This window comes from Gekko japonicus, unplaced genomic scaffold (genome assembly GCF_001447785.1).
Source record: "Gekko japonicus isolate JY-2015 unplaced genomic scaffold, Gekko_japonicus_V1.1 scaffold37, whole genome shotgun sequence".
NCBI classification, from domain to species: Eukaryota; Metazoa; Chordata; class Lepidosauria; order Squamata; family Gekkonidae; genus Gekko; species Gekko japonicus.
This window is the reverse complement of record NW_015171503.1, coordinates 1,434,176-1,460,269: the sequence shown is the minus strand read 5'-3', so window position 1 is coordinate 1,460,269 and position 26,094 is coordinate 1,434,176. Positions and strand designations below refer to the sequence as shown.

General features: G+C 42.9%; 1 protein-coding gene across 2 annotated transcripts in view; it reads left to right on the top strand.

Annotated features, from left to right (window-relative positions):
• Positions 1–12,103: 12,103 nt before the first annotated feature.
• Positions 12,104–26,094, top strand: part of TNRC6B (trinucleotide repeat containing 6B) — a 171,224-nt gene continuing 157,233 nt past the window's right edge. Inside the window, exons 1-3 of one of the 2 annotated variants that reach the window (XM_015419238.1) lie at positions 12,104–12,176; positions 22,181–22,253; positions 25,124–25,213. In XM_015419238.1, coding sequence (XP_015274724.1) covers positions 25,169–25,213 — 45 coding nt within the window. In that variant the 5' untranslated portion in view covers positions 12,104–12,176; positions 22,181–22,253; positions 25,124–25,168. The remainder of the gene's footprint in view (positions 12,177–22,180; positions 22,254–25,123; positions 25,214–26,094) is intronic. The other variant, XM_015419237.1, reaches the window with a different exon arrangement.

Below are 26,094 nucleotides of genomic sequence, written 5' to 3'. Positions count from 1 at the left end.
TTTAAAAGGTCCTAAAATTGTTGGAGTGAGTGACTCACTATGCCAGGATATTGAGGGGCGCTACATCATTCAAAGTGTGTATAGGTGTTATCTCCTTGAATGGGATGCCTCTCTTTGTCTTAACCTGGGAGCTACTTCTGATCCCTCCTCTCTCTATTCACGTGGCCTTCCATGGGGAGACACGTCTCTGCAGGTCTCTCCTGTAGATACAATGCCCTCATACTCCCACACACACGATGCTGGACAAGCTACCCATTTGTGATAGCAAAAGTACTCTTTATTATACTTTTTTCTTTTCTCTTAACTGCAACCTAAATGTGAACTGGATCTACTTGAATAAATGTAAGTGTACCTTTTTTTTTGCAATATATCTCTAGGGAGATTTATTTATGACACTCATTATCACATTTCTATGAATGGGCAAACTCTGCCATATTAAGTAAATATCTCAATAGGGTTATGGGCCCAGAGTGAATTTTAAAGTATAAACGGAATTTTTCTTATTTACTTGTTTTTCTCTTGCTTGAGCAGGCTTCATCACCTTCTGGCAAGAACAAAAGATGCTGCGAATTTGCTTAACAGCTGGTCCCAAAACTCTGTGTACAGAAAGAACCCCCCACTTCCTTTTGAATAGCTAATCTATGGCACTACAGTATGCAGTCCTAGAGATACTTAGCAGAGATCATTTCAACGCATGGATTTTTAGAATTAAGCATCAACTCAAGGAGGAAAAAACTAATTTTTCATTAATTGCTCCATGATCTTCAGGGTCTGAAAATGAACTCACAAGATGGGAGAATGCAGATGGTAAAGCATGAAATCTGGTTGTCAGTACACTAGCTAATTCTCAACTGGTGTACATAAAAGGACAAGAAACTGCAAAAGGGATTATTGAAGCCTTAAGAAAGGTCTATGAAGAGCAAGACTAGGCTAGCAAGATTTCTTTGTTTAGAGAACTTTTCTCAAGAAAGTGGAAACACAGAGACACATATAGAAATGTTACTAAATCTAATTGACAAGCTTGCAACTGCTGGTAAAGTGCTAGATGAGGATTTACAAACTGGAATGTTTCTAAGTTCCCTACCTGAATCTTATTCTGTGTTCATTTCAACATTTAATAGGAAAGATTCTAAATTGGAAGACGTTCTGGGGCTGAGAAGAGCTGAGTACCATAAACAAAAGGGCTATCATGAGCAGCACAAAAACAAAAAAATGATTCAAGTTACATGGTCTGAGAGGCCAGGTCGGGGGGGGGGGGATGAACGAAGCTAACTGACCACAGACCTTCTCTGTTTCGATTGTAACAAGCTAGGTAATTTCCAGAGAGAGTGCTTGCTCAATAGAAATGTTAATGCCAGCACCATCAAGCAACCTCACACTCAAACACAGAGACAGAATTCTCCTAAAGAAAGCAATTTAATTATTATGTATCTCATTTAGCACAAACAAATGAAAATCACAAGCCTTGGCTAATTGTTAGTGGTGCTTCCATATATATGACATCAGATATCAATTTATTTGATGAACTGGACACAAATGCTTCAGGTAAAGTGTGCCTAGCCAATGAAGATCAAGTAGATATACAAGGAAAAGTTACACTAAATTGCCAAATAAATGATGGTGGAACTGAAATTACTGCAGATCAGTGGTATACCAAGGGCAGCCAGTGCGGTCTGCCTTAGGCGCAGCTTGAGGAAAGCCTTTGAAGGGGGCCCTCAAAGCCAGCATCATGCTGCATCCAGCCAAACATCTTTCCTTTTATTTTTAAAATGCAGTTCTGGCTGCTGCCACTAGGGACGCAGGGAAGTTTCTGCATAACAAAAAACACTCTAGGAATTGCTAAACCATCCTTGCTCCAAGCCAATGGTACTGGGTTGGCTGGGCACTGTACACTGCACTGGTTCCCCTGTGCTTCCAACCCCCCTCTGCTTGGGTTGTGTGATTCTGTGCTTGACATCAGTCCTGTTGAGCTGGCATTGCCACAATGGCAGTGTATTCTGCTGACACCCTGTGATTGCACTGGTACTGCTGGGTACTCTGTACATTGCACTGGTTCTGCTGGGCTTACAAAATACCCCCTCCAATTCAGTTTTTACTACAGAGATTCTCTGATTTGACTTTTAATCCTTTGGAAACAATGGAGGATGGGGGCACCTTCTTTGGGGAGTAGTATGGTTGCAGTCACACATGCCAGAAAAAAGGGGGGGGAACTAGGCTATTTCCTCCAGAGGAATTTGACTCGCAGTTGCATGATCACACCGCCATTTGAAGCTGCGGGTGCAGACCGTCAGTGTGTGATCAGATGCAACTGCGGGTGAGTCAGGTGTGTGTGCAGGACATATATGAATCAAATAAATAAATAATGTTAAGGATTGCATTATAGGTGATCTGGGCTGGGAACAGCTGCTCTCTCCGCCAGTTTGGTGTAGTGGTTAGGAGCATGGACTGTAATCTAGAACCAGGTTTCCCCACTCCTCCACATGCAGCTGCTGGTGTGAGCTTGGGTCAGTCATAAGTTCTTTCAGAGCTATTCTCTCAATACCAGTTCTCAAGAGAGCTCTCTCAGCCCCACCTACCTCACAGGGCGTCTGTTGTGGGGAGGGGAGGAGAAAGCAGATTGTAAGCCGCTCTGAGACTCCTTCGGGTAGTGAAGGGCAGAGTATAAATCCAATCTCTTCTTCTTCACCCACGATGTAGTGGGCCTCAAAATGTTACTGCAGTGCTGTCAGATGGCTATAGAAAAGTAGCTCTTATACTGCTACTATACTTTTTGGGTTTTTTGCACCTCACAGCTAAACCCGTGTTTTACAGAGGTAGTGAAGGGCGGGGTATAAATCCAATCTCCTCCTCCTCCTCTTCTTCTTTCTAATTTCCTGTTGGTCTGTGGCTAAACTGGGAAAAGGAGAATTTTACAGATGCTACCCTGAGTTCCTTAAAGGATGGGCATGCTAAAAATGAGGTGAAGATACATAAATGTTCAGTAGCAACCACTTTGGATTCTAGAACCACTTTGCATCACATATGCCAGGATGTGCTTGGTTTACGTACCAGTGCTTTCCCCTTGACTATCAGCCGCAAAAAAAACAATAAAAACGAAGAAAATCGTGCTGACAATAGGCCACCTTAGGACAGGTGATGACTACTTGTTGAACCAGTGCTTCAGTCAGTGGCATACATACATGCCTTCACCGCAGAATAGAGAAATAAAAGTTAGAGAGAACTGCCCAGCCAAATCCTATGCATGTGTTCTTGGAAATAAGACTTGCTGTGCTTAATGGGCTTACTTTCAAACAACTCTGCGGAGCATTAATCTTAAATATTAAAAAAAACAAAATTTAAAAGCACTTAGTATACTTTAAAGTGAGAAAGATTTAATTCTCCACTATGTCTCAAATGGTAACGAAAGCCTCATAAACTATTTATTAACTTAATGTTGTTATTATGTTTAAGACTTGGATGAATCAGTTTCTTACTTAAAAATTCACTGCAGGTGCAAGCTTCAACCCCCCACCCTTCCTATCACATAGCTGTGTGGAATTAGCTGATCTAATATACATGATAGTCCATATATCTTATGAGGCAGAGTATGTTCCTTCTCCCACACCTCTGTCTTACAGATGGTGAAAACCTTGCTTACAGATTGTTGGATTCTGCAGGCATAGGGAATTTCTCTAATTTGTTGGCTGTGTGGCATTTGTGAGCCACTTTGCAGATAGTCTTGTCACTCCACCGTGACCTTCCAGCCATATGGTACAATAAGGGAACTGGAAGCCCCTTGGCCATCTTCAGGTTCAGTACTGGACCATTTCAGTCTGCTCGCTCAGAATGAAGCTGACAGAATCCTGATTGCTGTACAGCCTGCCACGTGCCCCCTGGATCCCTGCCCGTTGTGGCTGGTTAAAACCTGTGGTGATGAAGTACGGACCCCTCTGAGGGAGATCATCAATCTGTCCCTATCAACGGGGACTTTCCCAGAGGGATTGAAGGAGACAGTGGCCCATCTTCTCCTTTTAAAAAACATCTTTGGACCCTATGGTCCTTACTACCACCTGGTGTCTAATCTACCATTCTTGGGTGAGGCAGTGGAGAAGACCATGGCGACACAGCTCCATGTTTTCCTGGAGGATGCTAATATCCTGGATCCCTTCCAGTCCAGTTTCCACCCTGCCCATGGGACTGAGGCAGTGTTGGTTGTCCTGGTGGATGACCTCTGGAGACATCTGGATCAAGGTGGATCAGCACTACTGATACTCCTTGATTTGTCGGCAGCCTTCAATACGGTTGACTATGATCTGTTAACCTTCTGCCTTGCCGATGTGGGAATAAGGGTGCTTGCCTCACGGTGGTTGACCTCCTTTCTCCAAGGTTGGGGACAGAGGGTGGCACTTGGGGTGGAGGGATTATGCCAGTGACACCCACTAGAACAGGGGTGTCAAACATGCGGCCCAGGGGCCGGATCAGGCCCCCAGAGGGCTTCTATAAGGCTAGCAGTGGAACTGGCTGTCTTCTGCTTCTTCTTCCAGTTCTGCTGCTGCTGCGTTATCGTAGGTTTGCAGCTTACAGATACACACCTGAACAGCATACTCAAGATTGCAACAGCACAGACATTTTGATGCAATAATTCAGAGCAAGAGGTGTCAGTTATCAGACACTGTTAAATAAACAAAATATTGCCAGAGTGCTAATGTTTTAAGCATGATTTTATTTTAAGTAAAAAAAAAACCCTTTGTGCTTGTGTCCTTTATAAAGTTTATATCTCCGCTACCTGGCATTACACTTTATGACACACATGGCCCGGCCCAACAAGGTCTCATTTATGTCAGATCCGGCCTTCATAATAAATGAGTTCGACACCCCTGCACTAGAATGTGGTTTGCCACAGGGAGCGATTCTCTCCCCCATGTTGTTCAATATCTATATGCACCCCTTTGCCCAGATTATCTGGAGGTATGGCCTGGGTTGTCATCAATATGCCGATGACACCCAGCTCTTTCTACTAATCGATGGCCACTCAGGCTCTGCCCCAGAAAACCTGTACAGGGCATTACAAGTCGTGGCTGGTTACAACAGAGCAGACTGAAATTGAATCCGTCGAAGATGGAGGTCCTGCACCTGAGTCGCGGGTGATTGGGATTGGAAATCAGGCTCCCAACCTTTGACGGGGCCCCATTGGTGCCAATGTAAACAACAACATTTTTATTTTACAGTCAATGACCAGCATACACAAAGGTTTACATAAAATCAAACGATCAAATTTTGCAACTTTAAAAATTTCACTCAAGCTACTGTATGCATTTTCCGATCTTTGTACACCTGTGCACATAATTTAGCCATTATTCGGGTTGTTTCATGGTTTATATCAGACAGAAGATAATCAAGTTTTATTTTGTTTGATCTGCCGGGGAAATTTCCAATGTGGCTCAATAAATTTTGACCGAATTTCTTTGTGCCTAGGGCAGTTAAAGAAAATATGTTCCATTGAATCAATTTCCTTTAAAGAACAAGAACAGAGCCTGTGCTTATAGGGGACTGATTTAAACCTTCCTTCCAGAACAGCGAAAGGTAGAGTTGAACTTCTTGCCAATGTAAAGGCCCTTCTGGAATTATTTGATTCAATAAAATATAAGTATGCAACAGGAGCAGCAACAAATCTTGAATTTGGAGGAGAGATAAAGCCTGGAGTTTTATGAATATCTGTTTATCTTTCTGTAACGATTTCATGTTTAACTCTGTGTGTGTGTCTTTAAAAGTTTGGATGCATGGCTGTATGATAGTCTAGAGTAGTGGAAACAAGCAAGTGGTGTGATTGGTGAGTGACAGAGAGGGGGAGGGGTTTTGGAAATGATTCTGTGTGGATGAGCAGATACGTCAGTCAAGAGTGTCAGTTAGAGATATGACAGTTGATGAAGACAGTTGTTGTTCAGTTAAGCAGTTTTAGTTCTGATTTCTGTGAGAGAAGCAGAAGATCAGTTAAGTTCTGTGACAGGGAGAAGAGTGAAGCATCCCTGTGTGGGATGATTTTAGTTCTGGGGTCTGAAGGAGAGATCTTCTTGTGTGTGATATGAGAGTTAAGTGCTGTGTCTGAAAGAAAGTGACAAGCAGTGTTGAAACAGTTATAAGCTGAAGCTGAGTGTCTGGGAAACAGTAAAGATTATATGGACTTGAAGAAAAAGTGTTACAAAGTTACATGCCCAGATCCCTGACAGTGGGAGAGAAAAGTGTGTGAAATATCAATAAATCTACTTTTATTTAAGATACCAGTTCTGAAAGAAATTCTTCCCAGGAAACACATAGACCCTCATGGAAGCCTAAACCCTCGATATACCTACCCAGTGATGAATATTATATTATAAAAGTTTGGAAAGCCTTAAATTTCCTGGTGGCAGCCGGATTACCCAGTAGAGAAAAACATAAAGAACACTTTTAAAGGGAAACCAGACCTCCCCAGTTAAGGGGGCGTCACACTTTCTATATCTGTCACTCTTTGTTTAATAAGTAGTTTGGCTTGGTCTGGCCCATGGTTCAAAAGTTCTTGGGGAGATAAACCTAGTTTTCCTATAGTTCCCAAAACCACTTTCTGCCAACTGGATTGAAAAGTGTCTTGGAGAATTAGAGGGAGCAACCCTTGTCAATTAGTGTTCACTGACAGCCATTTGTAGATCGATAGCATACAGATTCTTGCCTCAACCCGAATCATTCAGATCTCTAATCTAACCCAGGAGTTTGGTACTTAAGAATTTAGACTGCACTCTCTCAAGTGGAGAGAAGATGGTGGGGGTGAGATAACTGCTCTTGAGAGAACAGGTCGAGAGAACTGTGACTGACCCAAGGTCACTCAGCTGGCTCCATGTGGAGGAGTGGGGAATCAAACTCGGTTCTCCATATTAGAGCCTTCTGCTCTTAACCACTACACGAAACAAGATAAAGTACTTTCATGTGTAGCCTGGTGTGGGGGTAAAAATTGGTTTGGTTGGCCAGGTTAAGAACATATGCTAATAGAACAATGGGACATGTTGACCCTGTTGATTTTCTTGGACTTTTCAGTAGCTTTCAAAACCATCATCAATGCATTATTCTAGGTTGCCTCCATGAGTTATGGGGTATTGTACTTGAGAAGGCTCTATGTTCTTCCTTGTATAAATTATTCTTACAGTTTAGTAGGTCAACTATCTCACATCTGAATTCCTTAAGAACTCTCGGGTGTATGCCATCAGGACCTGGACACTTATTGGTTTTTAATTTCCCCAGTAAGTCTAGAACTTCATCTCTGGTCACCTTAATTTGGTCCAGTTCTTCAGACTCCCTTCCTGAAAATAGGGGCTGTGGCATGGGTACGTGCTCCACACTTTCCACAGTGAACACAGAAGTGGAAAAGTCATTGAGCTTAAGAACATAAGAGAAGCCAATGTTGGATCAGGCCAATGGCCCATCCAGTCCAACACTGCCACACAGTGGCCAAATATACCAGGTGCCATCAGGAGGTCCACTAGTGGGGTCAGGACACTAGAAGCCCTCCCACTATTGCCCACCCAAGAACTCTTGGGTGTATGCCATCAGGACCTGTTCAATGCAGGGGGAGAACCTTCCACTTTTTAAAAGAAGCCTCTTTATTTTTTATAGCTTCCTTGACTTGCATTGTTAACCACGTAGACCTTCTTTTACACTTTACAGTCCCTTTTCTAACCTGTGGAAGCTATTCTATCTGGGCTTCAGTTAGTATAGCTTTAAATATCTTCCAAGCATCCTCTAGGGATTTGACTCTCTTGTGTTTCCCTTTTGGCTTCTGTTTTACTATTCCGCTCATTTTTGTAAAGTTCCCTCTTTTGAAATCAAATGATACAGTTTTGGACTTTAGGGGTAACTTTCCATTGAACTGAATGCTGAACTTAATAGCATTGTGGTCACTGTTCCCAATTGGTATAACAATCTCTACATCACTCACCAGGTTTTGAGACCCACCCAGAACCAAGTCCAAGATCACTACCACTCTGGTTGGGTCCGTGACCACCTGTTCCAGTGTTCAGTCATTTATGATGTCTAAGAATCTCATTTCTAAAGCATGACTCCAATAGATGTTTACCCAGTTAGTGTGAGGGTAGCTGAAATCTCCCAGTATAATAACATTATCTGCTTTAATCACCTCCCTTATTTCCTTTTCCATCTCAAGATCAGCCTCAAGGGTTTAATCAGCTGGGTGATAGTACACCCCCGCTTTTAAGTAGCCCTTAGGGACTAGTATTTCCACCCATATCACTTCTGTTTGGGAGTTAATCCCCCTGATGTTTTCTAACATATTGATTCTATGCCCTCTTTGATGTACTACGCAACACCAACAACAACCCATCCCTCCCTGTCCTGCCTATATAGAGCTTATACCCAGGAATGACCGTATCCCATAGATTTTCCCCATTCCACCATGTTTCTGAGATAACTACTATATCTAAATTGTCATTGAACACCAAGCACTCCAGCTCCTCCATCTTGGCTCGGAGATCTCTAGCATTGGCATATAAACACCTTCCTTATAATGTGTTTCCCTCTCCTTGCCTTCCTCTCCACAAGTGGCTCTCAGTCACCATCATACCCTCACTCTCAAGTTCTCCTATGAATATTACCCTGAGTGTTTATGCAATCATCCCCTTGGACTGACTTGTGCTGAATCAAAGGCTCCCTAGCTCCTGTCAGCTTTCCCCCCAGGAATAGTTTAAAAGCTGCTCTGCCACTTTTTTTGATATTAATCACTAATAGCATGGTTCCATTTTGGTTCAAGTGAAACCCGTCTCTTTTGTACAGGTTCAGCTTGTCCCAGAAAGTTCCCCAGTCCCTAATAAACCTAAACCCTTCCTCCCAGCACCACTTTCTCATCCTTCTCAGACTGACACCCTCCGACCTCAGTACAGGAGTGGGACTGTTCTGGTAAGTCCCTAAGGGCAGGCTCTCTTCCCCAAACCTCTCTCTCTGCATCAGCTTAATCATACATGCCTCTCCAAAACACTGGATAGCCCCCGCTCCCGTTGGCTTTCTACCTTCATTACTGGTTAGTGGTTCAAAGGTATCTAAATTTAAATTCTTCACATTTAAAATTTATCATTTTTTTTAAAGGTCCATATGAAGCTGCCTTATACTGAATCCAACTCTTGGTCCATCTGTTATTTATTAAATAAATATCTTGCCTTTGCTTTGAATAGGGAATTAGCTACAAAGGCAGAACTAGCAAGAGGCTGGGGTATAGCATGGATCTGCTATCAGTTTTTACGGAGATAGTTCCCTTTAGACCCTTAGTATAAGGCAATGACCAGACCAAATTGTAACAGAAATGGATTTATCTAATAATAATAATCTAGATATTTACATTCAGATCAGAGGCTGCAAGCATACAAGATATAGAAAGTGGTTAGCAGACAAATAGAGGGGGATGGAGAATGTCAGGGTAATACTATACCAATGCTGAAGAGATGAAGGAATCCAAGGTAAGATGAGAGATGTGTGGACCGACCAGCAAGACCACAGAGGACCTGAGTTGTGCTCAGGGGTGTTAGCTTTATGCGCGCCCAGCTAAAGTCACATTGGGCATGTGCAAGAATGGGTATAGTTATACCCCAAAATGTATCCTGAAGGTATGTTAAAGTGTGGTAGCTAGTCTCACAATGGATTGATGGGATTCCCATTGTGGAATAATAGGGCAATCTGGTGCTTCCCTGGTACCAGACAGAGGAGAAAATCCTTTCCTTAATGTTTGACAGGATGAAGCTGAATGGATTACCATTCCACAGCAATGTTTACCTTGATGGGTCTGGCACAGGTGCGAGAAATGCAGATATCTTAGACAAACAGGTGTAGAAATGTAAGGATTACCAAGAGGTGTTTTCTGAGTTCCAGGGTGTGAAAGGATTTGGGACAGAAAAACATACAACATATTCCATTCATGACAGAGACACAGTGACCAGTGGCTCTTTGTCCCTGCTTGCCTGTAAATTTGACAGACAAAAGACTAACCATTTGGTCAGTAGAAGATGCCTAAGGCAAGGGTAGAGATTTGCCCATTTTTAGTCCTTTTGGGACTGAGCTGACAGGAGAGAAGAGTGTGTGGGGGGGTTATTTTTCGGCATGGAGGATGTCTGACCATGCAGCTGGCCCGGCACTTGGCCTAAGCTTTCCCAGTTAAAATGTGGTTGTCCTAGCCGCCCAGCAAAAGCCACTGTTTCAGCCAAGCCTGGCTTTGAGGGCACTGCTTGTGGAGGTTCCGAGGCTGTTTTGGGGGGTTTCTCGGGGAAAACCATCCCAGGTACTGGGTCTGTGCTGCTGGTTACACATGAAGGTCAGGTTTTGTCTAATCAGACTGCCAGTGGCTCTCCAGGGTCTCAGGGAGAGGTCTCTCACTTCACCTGCTCATTGGTCCTTTTTAACTGGAGATGCCAGGTTCTACCACTGAAGCATAGTTCCAGTCCAACATTATACCTATGATGCTGCTCTGGTTGTCACACTTATACGCTACATATTTGTTAACAGCTGCATGAGGTGGAAAGGAAGTGAGAGAGGATGTTTGAAGATTACAAGGGAGACTACATTGCAGGCTAGTGTTAAAGGTGGGTGCAGCTCTGCCAGGTGTGCCCCCCCACTAGTGGGGGATGTGGGGTTAGGCTTGCCAGATCCAGGTTGGGAAACTCCTGGAGATTTGGGGATGGAGCCCGGAGAGGACAGGGACCTCAGTGGGGTGCAATCCCATAGAGTCCACCTCCCAAAGCACCCATTTTCTCCAGGGGAACTGAGCTCTGTCGTCTGGAGATGATCCCTAGCTCCCACCTGGAGATTGGCAACCCTAGCTGCTGGATTTGAAAAACCGACAAACCCCCCCCCCCCCATAACGCCTCGTCCCACGTTCTTCTACAGTTACAGCCAACCGTGAACAGGCTGATCCCAGCCTGTGCAGATAAATCACATCGGCGTTGGCATCTACAAGCATCTCGGGACGACGCCTGCTGTAATACAAACTGAGCCCCGTAGGGAGACCGAGGGTCACACGCTGTAAGTCTTGCGGGCGCCAGGTGTGAGCGCGATGGGGGCGGGGAAGCCAGCGGGCGCCTCTCCGTCAAAGAGCCACAAAGGGAAGCGGCGCGTCAGGGACCCGAGCGCCCCCAACGGCCGCCTGCGGTCGCGGTCACGCGGAGCGCGTCCAGGGCCTCGTGAAGGCCTCAACCACAAACACCCACGTGACGGAGCTTCCACGAAAACTTCGCACAGCGGCTGCGCGAACCCAATATATGCTCGCTTGGGGCTATTCCCAGCGTGCGTGGTGGCAAGAAGGGGACTCGTGTTCTTACAGTTCTAATGTTCGCAATGATGTTGTCCAGTCGGAGGTCAACTTGTGTGAAAGTCGACCTGCTCGTCGACAAGATTTATGGCGTTGCTCTTCAGAGATGCCCCGTTAATGTAGCGTAACATTGGGGTCAACCAGTGGTACTCAGTCACAGGACGCATATTAACACAGAGCTTGTGACCGTTGCAAAAAGGAGGGGAAGCCAAGGGGCCTCATTAGGGTTGTGGAATGGCCTATCCGTGGTTATAGTTCTAAAAGTTAAACTCTGCATATGGACTTTATAACGTTACCGCGCATGTACTTTGACTTCAATGGGCTTAGAAGGGTATAATTTTTTTTAGGGTTGAGGCACCGATGTTATGGCGGTTCTAGTTCGGTGGGCGGGATTAGCCGGTGTAATGACGAAATAAACAACCAATCATTTCTAGGAGAAAAGCATGGGAGCAATAAATATATGCTTTGTTCTGACAGACTGTACTTTCAGCCAATGACAGGCGAACTGGGGAGGAACAAGCAAAGCCGAGCAAGACAGGAGCAACACAAGAAGATGCCTTCACCAATAGAGACTCATGGTTTACACGTTGTCCAATTATTATCATAAACATGTGAGGCGGTGCTTCTTTAAACAGGCAGCTCGCATGCCTAATGGGTCATGAGATGGTTGAAGAGTCGCCCAATGAAAAATGGGAAGGGGAAGAAAAAGGGAGGCTGTCTCTCGACGGTCAGTTGTCCTGGCCAATTGGTAGTACCGTTATTGCAGTGGCACCCAATGAGCGGCGTCGAGGGCGGGACACGGTGTGTTTGGGTTCGTGCTCCTCCAGGGAGTGAGACGGCGGCGACGAGTAAAGTTTATTTTCTGGTGTGTTTTCTTTCCCCCTCCCCTCCCGTGGGCTGCTGGTTAGAATCCCCTAGCTGAGTTTCCCCGGCGAACAAAACGGGCGGGAAGAGCGGGCCCCGGTTCAGCGTCACCGGGAAAGGTGGGCTCCGCCTGTGCACGGCGGCGGGCGAAAAGGCGACGGCCGTGGCTCCTTGTCGGTGAGTACCGAGGCAGGCCGCGGGCTCCCTCTCCAGTCGTCGACCTGCTCAAAGCTTGAGACCGTTAAGAAGGCCTCTCCGCTTGCTCCCATCTCTTCCCATTCACCACCTCTGTGAGCAGACCGCAAAAGAGGAGCCTCGGCCCTTCGGCAGTAGCTCTGCTTATTGAGAGGAACGGGAAACGATTTCACTTGGGAAAAGGGGGGGGGGTTCCCTCAGGGGACGCCTTTCTCGCGTTATTTCCATGGCTGAGGCTGTAAAGCTAAAATGCAGCTTTGGGGGCTCTCGGGAGGAAGGGAGATTGGGGGGGTCCTTCCATTTCTGCGCGTGCGCAGTGGCGCTTTCTTTTCTGAGGGGGTTCGCGGAACAGCGGAGGAGGGGGGAGGGGGGAGTGTCGGGTGGAGATCCTTCCCCGACTGAGAGTTGCGTGCGGATGTTGTTGGGGAGGAGAGGACTTTCCTTTTCCCGGGGAGCCAGTGACCTCCTTTCCGTAGCACGCCCAAATTCTTTGTTCAAGAGGGGAGGGGTGCAGGGTGTGTGACATGTTGGCTAGTTTGCCAAGCCGTTCAGTTGCCCGGCGGTGGCAAGGGCTTCTCTTCCTTTCTTGCCTCATCCCCCCCCCCTTAGATCTGTGTTGGAAGCCGTGGAGACCGTTGATTGCTATTGAAGACTGCCAAGTACCCTGAGTGTTGGCGCAAAGTCTTATTTATAGTAGCGCTGGCTGTTGCAGTTCCCAACGCTTTGAATGCAGCATGAAAAATGATCCTAAAGGATATAAATAAATATAACCGGCTGGCTTCCTTCCCCTCCCCGAACGGGACTCTAGTTCCCATGCAAACGCTAGTGTCTGCCTCCAGCACAACCCGTTCTGCACGTTGTATAATAAGGACTATTTTAGGGGTGGAGGGATTCCCCACTTAATAAGCAACAATGAAAGTGATTATTTTGATGTAGGATGATAAACTATGGAGAATTGGCACGTGTGTAAAGAGGCTGCAAAAGAGGAAAGTAGTACAATTTGACAGCACAGATTATTGGTGCTGTGATGAACAGCTGTTTCTGTGAGCAGTCTGCCAGCTAATATAGGCTGTTGCTCTGAATGCCCTCATGTTCTTTTTCACCTCTAATATTTTTCTGTATCTTGCTTATGTAGGATTCTGAACAAGGTATCATCAAAATGCAAAAACAAAACAAGAGTCTAGAGGCACCTAAAGGACTAGCAAAACTTATTCCAGAGTAATCTTTCCTGATGAAGCTCACTGCATCAGGTGCATTGAAATGTAGTTACTGAAAAGCAGGTTGTCTTACCGCCATGCTTTAACCTATTGCTTGTTCTGAAATGATTTCTCCCTCTCTCATATAATGTTTCAGATTCGCGTATCCTTGGAATTAAATCACAACATTACAAAGATTAATGTTTCAGATGTAAAATGTGGAGTAAAAATTGAGAATGCTAGGGTAGTAGTACTCATTCCAAGGTAATGCTAGCTGCTGAAATTAAGCTCTGTTGGTTGACATTGCTGCATTCTATGTGTCAGCTGCTATAACATTTAAAAAGTAGTGTTAAAAGGACATGCCTGTTCTGGAGTAACTGGATTCTTGTGTTTTCATCAGAGTACATAGGATTGCCCTGTGCCATTAGTAGGTTCTGTGGGAAATGTTACTTTCACTAATTTGGACAAAGGTTCTTTATTTTTTTAGTTACGACCTGTTACGTCTTTATTCCAGAGCATGAATGTTCACTAGGGAATTTGGGATGATATCAGTTTTTGCTTGACCATAATAGAAGTATTGCTGTGACCTTTCATGGTTTTGTGCTTGGCCATCCAAATATAATTTTCTGATTTTTTGCTTCAGTTTTACCTCTTGTTTTAAAATATTTATATTTTGTCAACTTCAAATGCAGAATGATTCCATTGTAAAAACTGAGAATGAAGTTTACTGATCTAGTGAGTAAACATGAGCAATTTTGCATTGACATATTTTATTTTATTGCTTTATAGGTGTTTAGTTGCAAAAACACTGCAAAAGTACACGGTCTTGTTTAGACCACGTATATTTAAATTTGTGATTGTGTAGGCTACTGTTTAAATGGCAATAATTTGTTTTTTGCATTATGTGGAGTGTTTGAGAGGCTGTTTCTTCGTGGTATACTAGCATCTGCTTTGCATGCAGAAAATCTCAGGTTCAGATCTCGATCATCTCATTAAAAGCATTGGTTAGTAGGTGATATGAAAGGCCTTTACTGAGCCTCTGGAGAGGTGCTGTTAGTATGAATAGACAGTCCTATATTTTTATTTAGAAATTTATATACCATCTCTTAAGAAACCAGCTTGAGGCAGTTTACAACTAAAACAATAAAACATAGCCATTAAAAAGAGAGCCAGTAAAGAAGCTACTAAAACAAATCACTAAAAAACAAGATGATGCCATTAAGACAAGCTAGGACAGGGGTGTCAGACATACACCCCGTGGGCCAGAACCAACCCCTGTAGGGCTTGTATCCAGCCCGCAAGCAACTGGCTCTCCTGCTTCCTTATCTGGGGCTGCTGCTGCATCACACCTTGCTTTGGCCAGTTCCCTCAATCACACAGGGGAGATAGAAAGGTAAACCTCTCTTCCCTGCATTGGCTGAGGCTCCTCCCCCTGCTCCTCCCTTGGAGAGGGTGGGAGGGAACGAGCAAGAGCTTACTTTGCTAGGCTCCCTCAATCGCACAGGATACAAAGGCAATCCTCTGCGTTGGCTGAGGCTCCTTCCTTGGGGAGGATGGGAGGTGGAGGGGGGAATGAGAGAGAGCTTGGTTTGCCAGGCTCTCTCAATTGCACAGGATAAAAAGGCAATCCTTCTCTTCCCGGCATTGGCTGAGGCTCTGCCTCCCTCTCCCCGTGCTACCATGGGTGTACGTGTGAAACAAAGTTTGAGCTCAGTGGCAACGTTAAGACCAATGAAGTTTTATTCAAGGTATGAGCTTCCCTGTGCCTTGCTACAGTGTATGTGTTTTGTTGGGCTTGTTCTGCTGTGGTTATCCTGGGCACAGCTGGGTCCGCCTCTCCTTGCTACTGTGTGTGTGTGTGTGTGTGAGAGAGAGAAAGTTTGAGTTCAGTGGCACCTTTAAGACCAACAAAGTTTTATTCAAGGTATGAGCTTTCGTGTGCCTTTCTGCAGCTACTGTGAGTGTGTGTTTTGTTGGGCTCATTATGCTGCAGCACTCCTGGATGCAACTGGGTTTGCCTCCTCCTCGCCTTCCCATGTTCTTGACCAGCATACAAAGCAACTTAGTACAAAAGCTCTCAAGGCCCAGCCATTTCATATTTTCCCCTGGGTCCTAGGTTCAGAGCATTGACCATGAGATTTCTGTAATGAATGTCAATCAAAGTAGGTTTGCAGCTTACAGATACACACCTGAACAGCATACTCAGGATTGCTACAGCACAGCCATTGTCTCCAGATTTTGATGCAATAATTCCAAGCAAGAGGTGTCAGTTATCAAAGACTGTTAAATAAACAAAATATTACAAGAGTGTTAATGTTTTAAGCATGTCTGTAATTTAAGAAAAAATATCTTTAATTGTGTTGGTCTGTGTCCTTTTTAATGTTTATATCTCCGCTACCTGGTGTTACATTCTATGACACACATGGCCCGGCCCAACAAGGTCCCATTTATGTCAAATCCGGCCCTCATAACAAATGTGTTTGACACCCCTGAGCTAGGGCATAACAGCAGTGTAAAATGCCCATCAAGTAGACTAAAACACTGTATATAAAATGATATGCACAGGCCAGCAACATACCATAAAACGTTCAAGATATAAACCTCCAGGCCAGCAACATACCATAAAACATTCAAGATATAAACCTCCTTAGCTAGCTTGGGTAAAAAGGTGCCAGGCAAACCACATGAGAGGGCATTCCAAAGCCAGAACACCACCACTGAAAAAGCCCTGTCTCAGCAGGGGATCTTAACTGGCAACATGGGTGTAGGCAGTCTTTCAAGTAGCTGACTGCAAGCCATTTAGGGCTTTAAAGGTAAGAACCAGCTGTTTGAATTGGACCTTGAAAGAGATGGGTAGCCAGTGTGGATCTTTCACTACAAGTGTGATAGATTCCTGCCCCTGACAACAACCTGGTTGCTTTGTTTTGGCCCAAAGTACTGACCTTGCTAATCTAGTCATCTGACTTGGCATAATATAGGTGCATGTGTTTGTAGTAGTCTTTATGAGTGGACTCTGAATAGTATGTCTGTCTAATTCTGCTTTCCTGGTTTCTGTGACATATTTGTTCATTGATAATTATTTTTAAGACCTAACCTCAGCAGATCACACAAACAATTCTGTTGCTTAAAAAGAATTGTTTTATTTATTTTATTTTAAAAATTTATTTATTGGATTTATACCCTGCCCCCCCACACACACACACACAGAGAAGGTATTGTCTTCCCTGAAGAATTTGATCCTTGTTGTCACTATGTCTCATCAAACATGGTCAAGCACTAATAGCTGCAACTGGTAAACCACCCAGTGCAGTGACTCTGGTAATCTGGTAGATATATGTCAGATCAGGATTGCAGCTTTGGATCAATATATGAAAAGGTAGATGTAGTTTTTATGAATCATTAAGAAATCTGTAAAGGGCTGTTCCAGTGCATGATGCCTCAAGTCTGCACAGCTATTTTGATGAGTTCTGGAAGGCCATGTTGCTTCTGGTCATAATTCTGGTCACTCAAATTTCATGGCTTTGAATGATAAGGATGATCTTGCATGGTTTCTGTCTTAATAGAAACTACTTTCTAGTATACCAAGCTATAAGGAAATACTTGTAGCTGGTGGATTCTCAGATATGAAAGAAGTGAGGTCGTCCTAAGACAATGTAAATCCACTCAGGTCCAGCTCATGAGCTGGCAGAGACAAGATTGATGTTGCATGTTAGAGGGAGTCAGCTCAGCACAGTTGTGTCTGCAAGAGAGAGTGGTCTTCTGTTAGTGTTTTTCATTGTGCACACTGTAGAGGCCTCTGGATAATGGGAATGTCACAGAAAAGGCATTGCATTCCCATAAATGAAGTATTCAATGAACTACCAAATAACTTGGCAATAGCATTGCTGCCCTCTCTTGAACTGACTTGGTGTGATACCATGTCCTACATACCAGATCACACTGAACAATCATTTTGGAGGGTCTCCTGGGGTAACCATCACTTACTTGATAACTTGGGAAAAGGAGAGCTCACAGATCAAGAAGTTTGTATGCTTGTGTCACACCACTCAAGAAGTTTGTATGTAGACTGCAGTGTGAAGGAATCTGAAGTAATGGATACAGTATATGATATCACCTGTTTTCCAAAGCAGGAAATTAAAAGGCTTGCTACCAAAAAGCAGCTCTCTTCATTTTCACTTAATGTGCATGCACTATGAAGCCACAATCTGGAACAATGTTTATTGTGCCATTCCAGAACTTTCAGTACTGTGAGTTGGAAACGCTGAAAAATCAGTCCTGCAGTCCTTCTGATGTCTGAGCTCCATACCAACTACATATTTGACATAAGCAACAAATTGTTTACCGTGCATAATGTAACCCTGAGACTGAAGTGCCTCTTTAGTTAATGCTTTAGTTAATACTTAAAAGCATTTAAAAGCCTTATAATAATATCCTGATTTTCTTGGTGGTAGTGGAGGAAAGTGCCAGCAAGTCACAGCTGATTTATGATGCCCCCTTGGGTTTTCAAGACAAGACAAGAGAGGTGGTTTGCCATTGCCTGCCTCTGCATCATGACCCTGGTATTTCTAGGTGGTCTCCCATTCAAATACTAGCCAGGGCTGACCCTAGGCTATTCAGGTCAGGGCTTGTGATTTTCTTACACATATTTAATTTCAGATTTTTCCACTCAATCCAATTGCGCCATCCATGTAACATTGTTTTCCAAGTTACGTTTACATTAAAAATGATATAATTACACTTTTTGAAACAAATGTATAGGCAGTTGGTGCATATCATGTATAAAAATAATCTATTTTAATTGCTGTTTTTCTTTTGGTCTAAATTCAAACTCCAAGTTCAGCTTGGGAATTAGCCTTTTTTTTTTTTGAACTGCATATCTAATATGTATTAATCTTCTACCCCACCGCGTAGCATTAAACACGGCAATGGATGTCCCAGTAAATCTCTGTTTCGACCCTTCATCAGGCCATAATTATATGGTAAAGCCAGGAGCACAGAGACAAGCTAAATAAAGCTGGACACAAAGCCAAAAGCCTTGAAAAGCTTTCTGGAGCCAGTTGGAACACTGAATAGGCTTTAGTGTCAAGGGAGCTCCTCAACTAGTTATAACAGAGGAGAAGTGCTTGTGCATGGCCTGCACGAGTCCCCTCAACTCTTTCCTGGTTGTGGTTTCAAACGTACGTGTGTAGGGTGCTGGTGGCACTGGAGGAAGGTGCTCATGCACATCCAGCTTTATTTAGCTTGTCTCTGTACTCCTGGCTTTACCGTGTAATTATGGCCTCATGAAAGGTCAAAATGGAGATTTACCTGGTATATCCATTGCCGTGGTTAATGCCGTGTAGTGAACCTCATGCATTGTGGTTTAGCTGCACATGTTTAAATTTAACTTGTACTACATCTTTAAAGAATAGTTAAGAGGGTTTTTTGTAATTTTAAATAGATTTTTTGTGTGTATTCATTAATTACAGTGTTTTTCAGATTTAGTGTACTACACATGCCGTATAGCCATTTTTTGTTATCTAACTTTACTAGCGGCTCTTGGGGGGACTTTGTCCCCCCACCTGCAGTATTGAGATTGTAGGCTTGTAGGTCGGAGATTGTGAAGGGCTTTAAAAGTAAAATCCAACGCCTTGACTTGTGCCCAGATATTGTTTTAAGATGCACATGCAAATTAACACCAGCAGGCAGGCTGTCAGACTTTGCATGAGGTGAAGCTTCTGAACTGTCTTCAGGTGTAGCCCCATGTGTATAGTATTCCACCTGAGAAGTTACAGAAGCATGGACCATTGTGGCTGGCTAGCTGACCAGAGGACAGCTGATTAAAAAAAACCCCAAGTGCAGGTGGTAGAAATGATTCCTGGCAACCGTGCCACCCTGTCTCACAACATGGCTGAGTTCAAGAGAGGGCCTCCAAGTTTTTACCTGATTTGCTAGGGATAAATTTACCATCTCCAAGATGTGCAAGTCAGTCTCCTCTGAAACACTACCTCCCCCCTCCTCTGCATTTCAGCTATGTGAGAGATTGCCTAGAAGCTGTTCTGCTTTGTGTTCTACTGGCCTCCATCTTGATTATACATTAAAACATTTATACCTTGACATTCTTTTTGGCTCAAGGTAAAGGTAAAGGTTTCCCTTGCTCGAAAGCCAGTCGAATCCGACTCTAGGGTTGCAGTGCTCATCTCTGTTTCCAAGCCGAAGAGCCAGCGCTGTCCGAAGATGTTTTCGTGGTCACATGGCTGGCATGACTAGACTCCGAGGCACACGGAACACTGTTACCTTCCCACCAAAGCGGTACCTATTTATCTACTTGCAATTTCTTGCTTTCAAACAGCTAGGTTGACAGGAGTTGGAACCAGAGACGGGAGCTCACTTCATCATGCGGCAGTAATAATTAAGACAATGCAAGTTAAAAGCCAAACAAGATAACAGCCCTCAAATACTTTCTCCACCACTAATCACTCTTTTCTTTATTTCTTGTTCTGTTCATACTTGGACTGTATACATTTTCAGAAGGTAGTGAAAATTCTTATGTTGGTTTATGCATTACGCTGTGCTGGTCCAGAGTTCCATGTGTGTGGAGATAATTGATCTTTCCCTCATTCTTTTTTTCCCCAGTAGTGCCAACCCCACAAAAGTTTATTCCCAGGAAAAGGACTGGGGGGGGGGTGGGTGGGGGAATGCGGGAAAGATGTTACTGTTAGCATCTTCTACTGACAATTTGCCAGATCCAGCTCATGATTTTTGTTTAAAGATTTTTAAAGTTTTGATGTTTTAATATAAAAATATTGTTATACCTAAATGTCTTTAGCTACAGAGACCTGCCTGACTTTTTCTTGCATTACTCTGTGAAGTACCATGTACTTTAATGGTGCTGTACTAATATAAGGCAACATGAGTATAATGTCATCTTATTCAACTCAAAAGTCTATCAATTTATATTTGACCAGTTTCTGTTTTGGGGAAAAGAAACAGAGATTTTCCTGGATTAATTAGTACCTGGTATTCTTCAAATCTCTGGTTTGTATTCATGAAGCTTTGTGTACTTGGATTTGGCACAGAAGTTATGTTAACTTTATGTTCCCTGTTCCTCATTGAATTTTTCAAACTGATTGATGTTGCCTAACAGGAGTGCTACATGACTTCATATACATGTATGATATTTTGAATTTGGGACTGTAATTGAATTTAGTGAAATTCTTGGGGAATGCTTACCCTTTCTGATGTTTAAAGCAACAATAGGGAAAATAATTTGCTGCAGTGACACAGTTATGCTAACTCTTGATTGCGTGTTTTGTTACTTGATGGAATACACTTGGTGTTCCAGAATTTTCACTGATGTTGCTAGTAAGCATGGTTGCTATGTCTTTGCCCCAAAAATAGTAGCTACCTTTAATAAATGCTCTTGAGCATTATGTAAGGGTGTAGCCAGTGCATATCCTTAACTGGACTCCTTGCCACCTACCCTTGCCACTCTGGTCAGTATATTTCAGATTTTGCCATGCAGCAGAAAGGAGCACTTCCAGATTTTGTCCATAAATGTTTCAAGCTTTTCTCTAGTCATAAAAGCTGGAGGCTGTGGTTCTTAGGTGCTACTTTTTTGATACATTCCTCACAAGCTTGATGTAACAGTGTAAATGTGAATACCACTGATGATAATTAAGGAAACTACTACAAGTTTGCAATGCAGTTATCCCACATTTGAGTGTGTATACACTGAATGTGCTGTGGCTCTACAGTTTCTGTCTTTATGATTCAGAAATCTGTTTTCCTCACACTATGGCTGTGCTAGTGCAGCTGTGTTATTTTTAAGTTTTTAACTGTACAGACGGTTTAACAAATGAAGAAAACCTGACATTAAAATGACCTGTAAATCCTTTGGTGTGGAGAGTTGAAGTGAGGTCTGTGAATCCTGTTGTTTGTTCTAGCCACTGAAGTATGTTCCTTAATTACTAATTGACACCTACCCCCCACATAACTGTTCACAAACTTGTGAGGCTGCCCTGCATGGCCAGTTACTTCAAACTGCATTTTTTCTTTGTCTGAAAGGTAGGGTCTCTACAGTAAAGCCCCCCTTTGGGAACTGATATGAAATGTGTGTCAGCATAGCTTCTTGGATGGAATAACTTAAACCACAGCTTGATTCATGGTTTTTCATTAATGTCAGGCTGCTGAATTATATGCCAGTGGCTGCCACCATGGCTTTTCTGCTTCCCACATAGGGCTCCCCCCCCCCCTTTTCTTTTTTGCTGATTAGGTGCTGCGGGGTGTAATTTAGTATTTGATTGAGGAACTGTTTGATCTTAATGGGTAAAACGCGTTGTGGCTGTTACTTTATTATGCAAATCTGTGTGATAATGTAGTAATGCAATGTTTCTGTCATTGCCAGTTCTAAAATAGCAAGTGCAATCATGTTACTGTTGGTTTGCTGTTCAAGTTCTTGTGGTCTCTCCCAGATGCAATGATACTGACTGCAAAAAATAGGATTACTTGCATCGTCCTCCTCTTAGAGAAGACCCTTGAAGGTTTGCTTCAAAGTTATGCTTGTATGTTATGTTACCTGTCATGCTTGTGTGTTTTGAACAGTAACAACGTGTTTCTCTTACCGTTTAAACAGGGATTTGACTTATGCACTGAATGTAGCCAGGCTGGATCCTTTTGGGCTTCAGTAGCCCTAAGAAGCTGTCAAGGTAAGCATTGAAGCATAATTACACTTGCTAAGAATAGGAAAGGGAGTTGAGGGTGAAGATGGGTAGAGAAAATAAATGTGTACTGACATTTTACTGTCATTGGTTCTTGTAAGGGATATTATATTCATGAATTTATACAGAAATGGTTAATTTCTATACCAAACATTTTTTAAAATGGAGAGGAAACACTATCTGAAGATGGTTTAAAGGCGCTTGTCAGTATACAATTTATGTTGGCCTTCCAGTTCTTTTCTGATAATCTGGATAACTGTACTCAAATTCCATACATGCAGATAGTTCTGTGACTGTTCACAGAATTTTGCAGTGATACTCTGAGCATCTTGCTGTTCAGCAGAAAAGGCCAGTTTGTACCATAGTCATATGGTTGTGGAGAAAACTGCATGCATTCATGTGGGAGTCTACAATCCTTGACATTGGTGTTTTCCTCATGAGAACTGGCTTGTGAGATTTCCCCATGGCTGATACAAATCAGCAGCACTGGGCTTCTATATGGCAGGTTTTGTCATACTTTCTCTGCCTCTAGTCTCCTAGCAGTGGCCATTCTCCCCCTCCCCTGCATTGTCAGGGCCCTTTTAGTATTTTTAAATTAGCACTTGAATATTGTTATATCATTATATTAGTTGAGGGATGGAGAAAATGGCTGCCGCAGGGTCTGGATCAGGGAAAGTGGTTGCTCTGTGGGCAGGACCAGGAAAATCCAATCTTTCCCATTCACATAGCAGCCATCAAAGCTTTGCTGAGGTATTTCCCAAAATTCCACAGTAAACCCGGTTTGGAAAGGATTGGAGAAAACCTGGGAGATCTACAAATTCACCATGATGCTGGGAGAAAATCTGTCCCCTGACAGCATCAAAGATGGGCCATATAACCTTATGGAGAATGTCATTGTAGTGATCTAGATGAAGGGGACCAAGAATTCATAGTGCCATAGAATTAAATAAACTATTCTAGGAGGAAGAAAAGGTAGAATGCTTACACTTTACTCTGTTCTTTCCCCCCAAAGTGGAGTGTTTTATAGCCTTTTGTGTTTTTTACCTGCTTGAACGAGCCTGTTATTTGGCTGTGGCAGATGCCCCAAACACTTGCTGACTGCAATCGGGTTAGCCTGCCAGCTGTTTCTTCTCTTTGAATCGCCATATATGTTTTAACAGACCCAATGTTGGTCTCATACCACGCAGATGTCAGTCTCCTGGCAGTCACTCCCCTCTGTGCCTTTGGGGCTCCATTCTGCCCTTCTCTGTTCTCTTTCTACAGCTCAGGTTTGATTGTACTACTGCTGGTAAAACCACAGTTCCTTTCCTACTTTTGGATAGCAGACTTCAGGAGCAATCATGCATACTCCTTACCTGGTATATCCTTCTGTTTCAGACAAGTCTGTTGAAGCATTTTTTTTTCTATTCAGTAACCTGTATTACAAGGTCTGGAAGTGCTTGTATGTGTTCTTCCTGTACAAATGCATTTTTTTTAGTTCAATTTAGTTTATGGGGTGGTGTATTTCTTGCCTTGCCAGTGAGCTACATTTGCTCATGAAAGGCATTTCATTTTTTAAGGGGCTATATGTTTATACTGCAGTTAGGGTTGGTTTCTCAGGACAGATAATGTCCAAAGATGAAAGAAGAGTTTGTTCACATACAGATTGTGGCTATTCTTGGAAGTTAAAGAGAATGATCATACAGAATAACAACTTATTGAATACTTCTATATTAAATTTAGTAATGCAACAGATAAGCTCTATATGGAGTTTTTTAAAGAAATTAATAATTTTAGAAATTATGGAAATGTTTTTTTAGAAATTAGTTTGGAGAGCCAGTTTGGTGTAGTGGTTAAGTGCACGGACTCTAATCTGGGGGAACCAAGTTTGATTCCCCACTCCTCCACTTGCACCTGGCTGGATGACCTTGGGCAAGCCGTAGTTCTGATAAGAGCTGTCCTTGAAAAAGAGCAGTTCTCGAAAGAGCTCTCTCAGCCCCACCTACCTCACAGGGTGTCTGTTGTGGGGAGGGAAGGGAAAGGAGTTTGTAAGCCGCTCTGAGACTCCCTTGGGTAGTGAAGGGCGAGGTATAAATCCAATCTCCTCCTCCTCCTCTTCTTTCTTAAAATACGCTTGCCCTGAAAGAAACTGTGAGTGCCCTAGAATTCTTTTGGTGAGGAAGGAATATCAACTTGAACTGCTATATTAGTCTTGTTCTACTCAGCACCCCTAAATCTCTTAATGGGAATTTATGTATCAGCATTTTAACCTACTTTGCTCCTTTTGTTGTGGAGATACCTGTGTCTTCCATACTGCCCCCGATCACAGCTCAGATTTGTCATGCTGGATCAAATATTCATAAGAACATAAGAGAAGCCAATGTTGGATCAGGCCAATGGCCATTCCAGTCCAACACTCTGTCACACAGTGGCCAGAAATATCAGGCACCATCAGGAGGTTCACCAGTGGGGCCAGGACACCAGAAGCTCTCCCACTGTTGCCCCCCCCCCCAAAGCACCAGTAATACAGAGCATCACTTGCTCCAGAGTTCCTATCTATACTTTGTGGCTAATAGCCAGTGCCACCAATGGATCTGTGCTCCATATGTTTATCTAATTCCCTCTTGAAGCTGTCCGTGTTTGTAGCCGCCGCCACCTCCTGTGGCAGTGAATTCCATGTGTTAATCGCTCTTTGGGTGAAGAAGTACTTCCTTTTATCTGTTCTAACCCGACTGCTCAGCAATTTCATGGAGTGCCCACGAGTTCTTGTATTGTGAGAAAGGGAGAAAAGTACGTATTTCAGTGTGCAATATGACCTCAAATAAAAGCTCAAATTCCAGTATAACTTCTTCAGTTTTCTTTCCCCTTATTTCTTTTAGGCAGAATTTCATACTTCAGCAGAGTTTTGCACAAATTCTGTTTCCATGCAAATTGATGAGGGAGAAATTTTGGAAGAAGGCAGTTCCAAGGTCAGTGAGATAGCAGGATGAGATTAGGGAAAATGTATTAAATAAATGTATTAAAGTTAAAATACAGGTTAGAAATTGATGCACAAATAGAATATGAAACCTGATTGTCATATACTAAACTTGAGGATGTGGCAGTTATTCATAGTGCTTCTTTCACTGGGATGTTGTTTGTATCTTGGAGACCTTGTGTTTGTGTGCTGTAATAATTCTAGATCAGTGCACATATTAAAATGTATTCAGATAGGATTATAAATAGCCATAGGCAAGTACAGCTTGCTTTCATGCAATTGGGCATGGAAGCTTTTATAAATTTGAAGCGATGGATTTTTTCCTTTTTGAGGCCATTGGTATATTATGAATGACATGTGTATACAGACCGATTGTCTAAACTTTTTTGTAGGTTTATAACTCCTGTGATTTATTTGCGAGGTTGACTTAAAATATAAAACATGTATTTATAAATAAGCTGGCATCAAATTGCATTATGCTTGCTTTATTAAAATTATTCTGTGTAACCGTGGGATAGCTTTACAAACTTTCTGAACTACTTCCTGTATTTCTTTCTACATGAGGGAAGATACAGTTCGCCGTGTTAATATAATGGATTTACATGCTCATGTGGTAAACTGTTTATACCCTTTCTGAATGATTTAGAACTCTTCCGCTCTTGCCTGAGACACGGATGTTTCATCTTACAAATTACTGTAATAATGTAATAATTATTGCTGTAATAATGAACCAAGCCTTTTAAAAATTATAGTATGTTATGGAAAGCTGCAGTCTGTAAAAAAAAATGGTTCAAATTTGTATTGCTGATACTACTTAATTAGTTTGTTTTTGCATAAATGGGTATTTTGACTGAAATTTGAACCTTTTTAGAT